Raw genomic sequence first — 9,803 nt, 5'->3', positions numbered from 1 at the left:
AATAAATAAATATGGATTCTGTATCTTCAATTAGAGCTCTAGCAATATTTACATCGGTGGAAACTGCTTTTAATTCCATACGTTTTTGCGTGATGCGCTTGCAAGCATAAAGACAGACGAACCAAAATTAAAAAAAATTTTAGATTTGGCTTCTGTTGATCTAATAAACCCCCTATTAATTTTTCTTTAACATCTATTATGTCCAGTAGACTGCATCACTCCCCATACAAAAAAAAAACGGTACTGTTTTCCATTAGAATTATAAAATCGATTTTATATCAAGATTAAGATGAATAAAAATAGTTTCTTAAAGATTTTTTTTTGAAAAAATCCCCTCAAATGACAAACGTTAAAAATATTTAAAAAAAAAATAAAACAAATTTTGAACGGAATCGTAATAGTGAGATTGTTGATGCTGTTTTTAACTTTTTTCAAAGATTGGTATAAGAAAAGCTTGAATAACTGAACCTAAACCTTTTTACTTCTTTGCTAATAAGCTCATTCAAAAGATGAAAGAGAAAGGTAGGATGAACGAACATTATTCAAAGTTGAATTAAGATTTANACTTTTTTCAAAGATTGGTATAAGAAAAGCTTGAATAACTGAACCTAAACCTTTTTACTTCTTTGCTAATAAGCTCATTCAAAAGATGAAAGAGAAAGGTAGGATGAACGAACATTATTCAAAGTTGAATTAAGATTTAGTAAGTCTAAATCAGAATAGTTTTGGCCCAGTTATTTAAGTTTTTCGTAAATCAATCTTTGAAAAAAGTAGAAAAACAAGCCCACGGGCGTTATTTCCATTTCGAAGGGGAAATATCGCCGACCAATAAAAGTAAATAAAGCCCGCGGGCGAAATTTTAGTAAAATAACTTCAAAACAGAGGGAGTTATTTATAAAATAGTTAAAATTTAATACAACTTTCAAATACCGTTATCTCGAAAACCGGAGCCAATCTGGTAAAACGGGGCATGCCATTGAATTTAGAACGTCCCAATTAAGTGAGTTCAACTTTCAAAATCTTTGCTCAAAGTTTACAACTTGAACAGCGTAATTTGAACCCAGCTTATTCTTTTGTTTTCTATTTTGTGTTTACACATATGTATATTAATCGATTTATTAAGAGATTATGAATAAAATGATAAATAAATAAATGTGCTCACAAATTTAAAAATTATTTTATTTTTTCAAAGTGTACCTATTTTTTAGATTTGCCCATATAAGTATTTACATACATTAACATAGTACAATTAGGGTGAGAAACGCCCATTTTAAGTCCATTTATGCAGTCTTGAAAATTGGAGCGGAATGGTTCACCGAAGAAGCACATTTTTCGCGGCTTCTAAATTTACCGTTATATGAAAGTAGGTGACGTGCAATAAGTGTTTAGATATACATACATAAATATTTTAATTAATTCCATTATGTGAAAAAGTGACTGTAGGTAGCTTGAACGAAAAACGTTACTCCCTGCCAGAGTTTTTTGTAATCCGGTTCTTTCATTTACATAAAAGTTATTGATACAATTGAACAGAACGAAGTTGTACCTAAATTTGCAAAAATTCGCAAACTATAGCTAATATTAAAAAAAGATTAGTATATTTGGAACCAGCGACCTAAATGCACGCCAGCAATATTAATGCTCTTCTTTACATCTTGTGACTATAGGCCAGTGCGATTATCAAGAGAACAATTAAAATTTTATTGAAAACAGATAACTTTAAGATTAACGATAAGCTAAAGGGCTGCGAGAAATGATATTTGACTTTATCTTTTGCGTTAATGGATTCATTATCTAATAATATGCACCAAACCTTTTTGCTGAACCCAGAATATTTAACAAGAATTGGTCTTATTCGAATGGTGTGCTGTGGGTCAGTTGGCGGTCAATGCGCGGATTCTTAGAATCGAGTCGAAGTTGTCAATAAGCCATATATTAACAAGTAAGAAAGTCTAAGTTCGGACGGAGCCGCATATGTCGGTTTGTTGAAGAGGGCTCTCTGAGAGCAGGTGTGAGAGTCGAGTAGCGAAAGCACTGGCTGTCTATTGTGATTGCAGCTTTTTGACGTTAAGCTTTCCTTGCATATTGGGGCGCACATTTTTTTCTGACGTTTAATTATGCCGTGTTAATTTGCCTGGTGTTAACGTATAAAATTATTTATTCCAACTTAGAACTGGCCAGAGGACCGTTACAACATTCAGAGGAAGAACCTATTCCAATATTTTGTTCCATCCGTGGCTTATCATATGAAGCGATTTGCAATTACCGATTGCTTTTTCATAATTAAGTTAAAAAAATATTTAAATTCCATGCTGGTTGTAATGGGAATTGAACCCTGACCCTCTGGAAATTAGCAACTGATGGCAAGCATCTTCTCGCACTCATCTACAGCCAGACATGTAAATGTGCATTTAAATGTTGAGTTTGAATCAATACCACGCGTGCGTGTTATGAAAGTATTATTTTTAAATACCAACATTTTAAACGATAGTCAAATAGAAAACATTCATGTTTACTACATATGCGTTATTTCCCTCAGTGAATTCATAAAATTTTCCTGAATATTACAACGCGTTCTTTCTCTTAATGTAGTGATTTTTAACTTTTATTCATATTTGTGCAATCAAATCAAAAACCGGGACACTAAAACGAAACCCGGGACATTTTAAGGTTGGACCGGGACACAGGGACGAATAGTCTAAACACGGGACAATTTTAGAATTTACCACTTCCAATTGTGATAAATATGGATTTCAAATTACACAAAATACGCGTAGCGGTGCGCGGTACCATTCCAGGCAGCAGGGCCTAGGGATGAGCCCAGTTTTTTCTAATAGCGAGAAACAACTCTCTCGTTCGGAGTCGGCGTTAAAGTGTAGGTCCATCCACTGTCTGTGGCAACATAAGGGCGAACGCCAAAAATCAGAGGAGAAGCTCGGACGAACACTAGCATTCAGTAATCGGACTTCTACCACATTGTGGTAGATCTGCCACCTTTTTGAGCATCTACCACATCTACCACACAAGGTCTGAAATCTACCACATATTCGCATTTTCGAGTAGTTTTATTTTTGCTCGACATAATTTTCTTAAGTTTAAGAGCAAAAATTGTCAACACTAAAGACTAACAACAGGCTGAATGGGATTATAAAATAAACTGTAAAATATTAAATTTTCTCAATATTAATTTTTTCGACAGGAGACGTTGTTTTATTGTGTTAAATTGCAAAATATATGATTTATAAGAATAATTAATAGCGAAAATGTTACAAAACGGCGATTTTTGTGAAAGTGTTAGCAAATTTCAGCAAGGTTTCTGGGCGTTGTTTACTTTTACTTGAGAATTGTCAAAATCGGCAAATCCCAAGTAGCGGTTTCTGGAACGTGCCAGATTTTTTCGCTACATCGTGATGTGAAAAAAAAAAAAACAGGCAGCACTCCGCAAGGTTGCAGCAATCTTTCAAAATATGTTCGAAAAATATCTTGATATGGAAGGAACTGCTTTACACGTTCAAGGAAAAAAATTGCCAAAACTCAACGCAATTTTTAGCAAGTTCAATCTTGCACTTTATTAAACTAAAATTAATTTTTTTTATATTCTAATTCAAATGTTTGCAATTTATGTGAAACCTTGCAGAATTTTTTTAATTTTTGTACAAAGTTTGATCCAAAACCTGCGATCTACCACATTTTTTTGAAATCTACCACTTTTTTCAGATTCTGCCACACAATTTTGTTTTCAAGTCCGATCACTGCTAGCATTTGTGTAAGCGCCAAAAGATGTTTTTGGGTTTTTGGCAACGAAGACATCTTTCGAACGAATTTCTCTCGTCCTTGGTCCTTCGACAGGCAATGGCAAACGAGCGAGTTTATTTCTGCCATGAAAACCCATCTGCCGTCTGTAGGTGGTGTAAAACTGTAGGCCCCTCTAGTTGTGTGACAGCATTGGAATTATTATGTAAAGATTTAACATTCCTAACAGAATTTAATTATTTGTATGAGGAAATAAATCGCGTTTAATGTAATACAATATGTTCTATGAATCATGTATTATCTCAAAAATTATATTTTAACAAGCATGAAAAGCTTCGAGCTTTGGCGTATTTATTTGTCATCACAGACCAATTTTGATAATTTGATGAATGATTTTATCATCTCGTGACAAACTTAGTGAAGCAGTTATTATAATTATACACAGAATATATGTATGTATGTATGTATAGTATAAAAGAATATACAAAAATTTTAAAATAATGAGAGAAATAGTTGTGGCTAAAATCGCATATTTTTCTAACCAAACTTTTTCGTGTGAATAATTATCTACGAAGAAAGGCGAAAAATCATTTTAATTACAATTAATTATTTTGTTTTGGAGTGCAACTTATTTAATAGGCGCCGTAATAGGCAATTTTCTAACGATGTATGTGCATTCACCCTAACTCCTTATTAACTTCAAAAAGATTTTATTTAAATATGGTTGTAATTTTTGACAAAATTTTAATACATTGTTTTATTATTTTCTTACAGTTCATATTCCAAAGCGCTTCAACATAGCAGTGATGTTGTTCATGGCATGTCTCATGAGTTATATGATGCGTGTGAATCTTAGTATTAATATTATCGCTATGGTCGAACATACGGATCCAAATGCCACCGAACCGCTCCCAAATGTAAGCCAAGCTTTCGATATAAATTAAGGAATTTAAAAACTATAACTTTTTTTTACTTTCTTAGTACGGTCCGCGCTATAACTGGACTCAAACAGACCAAGCCAACTTGCTTGGTGCTTACTTTTATGGTTACATGATTACTTCATTGCCAGCGGGTATGCTGGCGGAGAATTTCGGAGGCAAGCCAGTGGCAGGCTGGAGCTGCTTAGGCGCCGCCGCGTTAACAGCACTGACGCCGCTCGCTGCAGCATGGGACAAATGGGCTGTATTTGCAATACGTTTTATGATTGGTTTCTTGGGTGTAAGTGAAATATTAAGTTCTATTTAAATACTTATTTTAATTGAATTTGTTTACCAATTTTAGGGTGTTATCTATCCCTGCTGTCACAGTAAGTAGATGTCCTTTCCGAAACTGCCCAACTTCTATATCTGCTTGTCTTCAAACCCAGCAAAAATGAATTATGTCATTTATCTAATAAAACTTTCTTTTCATAATCAGATTTGGTCTCAAAATGGTCACCGCCCGATGAGAAAGGAAAATTTGTTGCTGCACTCATGGGTGGCACATTTGGCACTGTGATAACGTGGCCCATTAGTGGCATGCTCATCGAAGGCATGGGCTGGGACTGGTCTTTCTACATGGTGGGTCTCTTTGTTTTAATTGTTACATTGGTTTGGTTCTACATGGTCGCAGATAGTCCAGCACAACATCAGTCTATATCAGTCAAGGAGCGCGAATACATTGAAAAGAGTCTAGGCAATACTATCACCACAAAGAAGGTAGGTGCCAGTTGTTGAGTCCTGCTTTCCTTATCATAATAACTTGCTTTTTCAGAGGTGGCCACCATATAAAAGTCTGCTTGTCTCACTACCCTTCTGGGCGCTTCTGTTCTTACATTATGGTAGCATGTGGGGCTTGTTCTTCCTAATTACCGCTACACCAAAGTTTCTCAGTGAAGTACGTATTTTCCATTGGCAATGTGACAGTACCTATAACTCATTGCCGTAAAAATGATAATCCAAAACTCACATACATATCTTATTAAAGGTGCTGGGTTTCAACTTGTCCTCTGCCGGATTTCTCTCTAGTTTGCCGCATTTGGCTCGCTTGCTGTGCGCCTTTGGCTTTGGTGCCATCGCCGATCTCATCCGCCGCAAAAGTTGGTTGTCTGTCACGGCAATGCGCAAAGTTTTTTGCTTATCTTGTAAGTCGAAACTACAGACAGAAGTTGATTTGTAAACTTACCAATGAAATATGTTCCCGTTTGCTGGTAGATCGTTTCCACTTGTGTGCAAGAAAAACTAATTGTTCTTCATGTTTTGCCCAACGTTTCGCTAATTATTTTAGCATCTTGAAGGGTAAATATGAGGCTTAAATTTAATCAACTCTTAACAAAAAATTATTACAAATCATGGTTACCATCCCTCTGTTATTCTCGTCATACTGAGATCAACGAGAATAATACAGAGGTATGTAACAAAGATTGGCAATTTTTCATTGTTTTTGATATTTTACTGTTAAATGTTAATTAAATCTAATCCACATATTCGCCCCTGAAGATTGCAAGGTGATATTCGAAACGTCCGGAAATTCTGCAGAAAAAGTGGTTTCTCTTGCATACAAACGATATACAATTCGATCAATAACTCACTAAAAATATATTCCATCTACTCCATTTTACTTCCATTTCAGCGCATGTTTTGCCGGGTATAATGCTTATTATATTGGCATATTTCGGTCGAGATCCATACTTTTGTGTCGCAATCATGACGATCTCACTGGGTTTCAATGGTGCGGCCACGTCTTCTAACTTGCAAAATTCACAGGATCTAGCGCCAAACTATGCGGGCACACTTTACGGTATCATAAATTGCGTTGGCACTACGCCTGGCATTTTCTCACCAATGATTGTGGCTGCCTTTACTAAAGAAAGCGTAAGTGCAGTGAATAAGTGTTAAGGACTTTGTGAAATTAATTTTGTTATTTGGTTTTAGAACACCATCGATCAATGGCACTACGTCTTCCTGATAGGTGCTGCAGCCTACATAATACCTGCGGTGATATTTTGGTTGTTTGGATCTGGTGAAATACAGAAATGGAATGAAATTGATAAGAAATCGCCAAAGAGTGATACTATTAACACAAAATTGTAAAGAAAGTGATAACCTATCGGATATTCTGGTATTAAGTATTGTAAGTTTATTTATAGCGTAAGTTGTAAAAATTCATGTCAGTTGAACATTTTTAAAATGTAGGTACATAAATATATAATTATTAAGCCCATTTGTAGGGCTATAGCTGCGTATATAACTACATCTATATATAGTATATGCTGAAGTGATACACATATGNATAAATATATAATTATTAAGCCCATTTGTAGGGCTATAGCTGCGTATATACATCTATATATAGTATATGCTGAAGTGATACACATAGATACATGTAAATATGTACATACATATCGTTAGCTTAGAGTGAAAAGTTGCTAAGTCCATTTTTATAGGAGGGGATAAATTTCCTATAGCCATTTTCTTCAAGTATTTCCCCAAACTTTGAATACAATATTTTGCGTGTTTAAGGCAAAGCAAAAGTCCAAACGAATAAGAAGGATTCCATCTTTATTAAAAGATTTCTTATTTTGACTTTAACGGATTTTCGGTGCCTCTTTTGGGCTTAGCAAATTTTCCTTTCATGGAATATACTTAAACAAGAAAAAATAAAGCAAGTACCTTTATATTTTTCGAAACGATGCATTCTTAATTCCTCTAGCTTCCTATATCAAAATATGAGTTTTCATAAAAAGTGGGCTTAGCAACTTTTCACTCTACGCTAGCGATACATACATATACATACATAAAATCTACATATCGCACACAATCTTCAAAAGTGACACAACTCAAAATTTCACGTTCGTCAGAAAATGCGAAAAACTATTTCGTAGCACATGGTAATCATATGGGCAAGGGGACATTACCTTAGGGTTTTTCAACAAATTATAGCAAACATTTTCTCCAGCTTTTGCTCAAAGGTAAATAAAAGCTCTGTGTAAATTTTTAGTGCATTATTTCAACAATGCCAAATTTTGAGTGGAGTCACTTTTGAAGACCGTGTACGATATGTGCTCGTGCTGTGAGCTAAATAAATACTACATTTAGAACTAAACTGAAAAAATTTTTTCCTTAATCAAACACTTACTTCGCCTTCAAAACAAATGTTAGTCAAGCAGAAACCTATTTTTGTGTGGCTCAGAAATCCTGCGTAGATCGCTTTCGCTTCTGATTTGGCACTGCAACCATTTGTCGGCTTAGATCACGACTAAACCACTTCGTCGACTGTGTCTCTGCATTGCAAAGTTCCGTCGGTTATTCACATCTGGTGTAGGCAGATATATCTGCACTTGACCCTTCCATAAATTCGGAAGCGTCATTATGACTTTAAAGCTCGTAAAATATTACTTCCAGCGTCCTTCACTCGATCTGAGACATACATAAATATTGCATAAAATAGCTCTTTCAAAAGCCCCAAAGTCTTCTTATCCTCATAATTAATGTTTTACGTCGTATAAAAGGACGGGAATGATGGTAATAGAGATTGTTAGTCAAGAGAAGAATCTCCTTTTCAATTGCCAAAAGTAACACCCGTTAGCAAAGTTATTCTTCTACCGATCCTGGGTATTTAAAGTCCTCTTTTGGTTCTTGTTGTTTTGACCCCGTGGGTGTACCTATGATGTATTCTGGAATGAGTTTCCGTCATTTAAATGTAGAATACGTGATATTCAGGGCTATCACGGAATCCATCGTAGAAAATCTACGAATTTAAATGCCCGCTACGAATACGAAAAAATTGCTATCACTGAATCCGAGTGAACTCGAAAATATCGTTGCCAGCTTCGAATGCTGATTCGAAATCAGTTAGTGCAAAGGAAACAACAGACATTTATGTATGTCATTTTGCTCACGCTGCTCCATCAGGCGCAATGGCCGAGTTTGCAAAGCACTAGACTGCCAATTGAGAGAGCCGAGTTCGAGTCCGAGTCGTGGGGCAGCGGAGATTTTTTTTCTTTTTTTATTTAGTTTTTGTTTATTTTTTTAATAAATATTTTTTTTAAGTTTATTTTTAGTAGATTTTATTATTTTAAATAGAAAAAATTTTTTTTTTTAAATTAATTTTTATGATATTAAAGTAATTAGGTTTATTTCCTAATAAATTGTTGCTAAACTATTATTTCCTCGATTCATGCAAAATATTAATTCATTAACTAGCGCGTGTGTACATACCTATGTATGTATGTATAGCATTGGTATTTTACGTGTACGTTTACACAAATATATGGAATTATATCAAACTATAACAAATTTGGAGTATAATAAATATTTAATATTAAAAATAATACAGCTTTCGTCCACTATTTTTAAGATTGAATGATTTTAAATTTTGTTCCGACAGCATAATCTCGTCGAAGAGTATCTGTACGAATCTTCATTACGAACGGATTCAATGAAGGCTCTCTACGAATTTCGAATTTACGTTCGTAGCCATTCGGATTCTGTGATAGCACTTTCGTAGATTTCACGAAAATTTAAGCTACGATGGGTTCTGTGATAGCCCTGATTATTAAGATCACATTTAAGTTAAAAACGGTACATGAAATATTCGTTTTGATTGTATTGGATTGAATTTAATAAATCAATATGAATAGCAATAGAAAAGCAGATCCACAATAACTTCAATCATATGTACCATGAGCTTATAAATTGATATATGCCACGACGTGTATCTCTACTTCGATTCATTTTTATTTCTTTTCATACTGCAGAAATTTGTACTACTTTTTATATTAGCCAAGGAACCCGCGTTCGTGCTCGTCTTCGCTTTTGTATATATTTAACTATTGTATATATTTAGCTAAGACTTCTGAAACAGCTGGAACCCTCCTAAATATAGTTAAGATATAAACAAATTTCTTGCGTCTGATATTGTGATACCTACATATTTCATGTGCCTGATGAATTAAGTTAAACTTTATTTTTTTAATACGTGTCAACGCTCCTAAATACAGTTCAGAAATAAAGCTTTTTAAACCCATTTCATTTGATACCCATACTTTTAATAATTCCTTTAACTTATTA

The 9,803-nt window shown here is 34.4% G+C and overlaps 1 protein-coding gene across 2 annotated transcripts; it reads left to right on the top strand.

The window, feature by feature from the left end:
- The first annotated feature begins 4,526 nt into the window (after positions 1-4,526).
- Positions 4,527-7,836, top strand: LOC108367646 (sialin). Of its 2 annotated transcripts, XR_001848270.1 has the most exons (9): positions 4,527-4,670; positions 4,735-4,971; positions 5,035-5,059; positions 5,170-5,450; positions 5,506-5,628; positions 5,719-5,875; positions 6,364-6,605; positions 6,666-6,934; positions 7,028-7,836. XR_001848270.1 is itself a non-coding variant. In XM_017622320.1 (8 exons), exons 1-8 carry the CDS (start codon positions 4,560-4,562, stop codon positions 6,822-6,824), a joined length of 1,335 nt encoding a protein of 444 aa, XP_017477809.1. In that variant the 5' UTR covers positions 4,527-4,559; the 3' UTR covers positions 6,825-6,987. The 2 variants fall into 2 exon arrangements, 1 of the variants encoding a protein (XP_017477809.1); XM_017622320.1 differs by lacking the exon at positions 7,028-7,836 and having other exon boundaries at positions 6,666-6,987.
- The last annotated feature ends 1,967 nt before the right edge of the window (positions 7,837-9,803 follow it).

This window comes from Rhagoletis zephyria, unplaced genomic scaffold (assembly GCF_001687245.7).
Source record: "Rhagoletis zephyria isolate East Lansing unplaced genomic scaffold, Rhagoletis_zephyria_1.1 Rzeph_scaffold_02753, whole genome shotgun sequence".
NCBI lineage: Eukaryota > Metazoa > Arthropoda > Insecta > Diptera > Tephritidae > Rhagoletis > Rhagoletis zephyria.
This window is presented reverse-complemented; position numbering and strand designations above follow the sequence as displayed.

What these genes read in the sequence shown, in the direction of transcription:
- LOC108367646 (XM_017622320.1), top strand. Translation starts at nt 4,560, where the DNA reads ATGTTGTTCATGGCATGTCTCATGAGTTATATGATGCGTGTGAATCTT. An exon ending in ATACTATCACCACAAAGAAG is followed by an intron (nt 5,451 to 5,505) that starts GTAGGTGCCAGT and finishes TTGCTTTTTCAG; the next exon opens with AGGTGGCCACCATATAAAAG. An exon ending in CACCAAAGTTTCTCAGTGAA is followed by an intron (nt 5,629 to 5,718) that starts GTACGTATTTTC and finishes ATCTTATTAAAG; the next exon opens with GTGCTGGGTTTCAACTTGTC.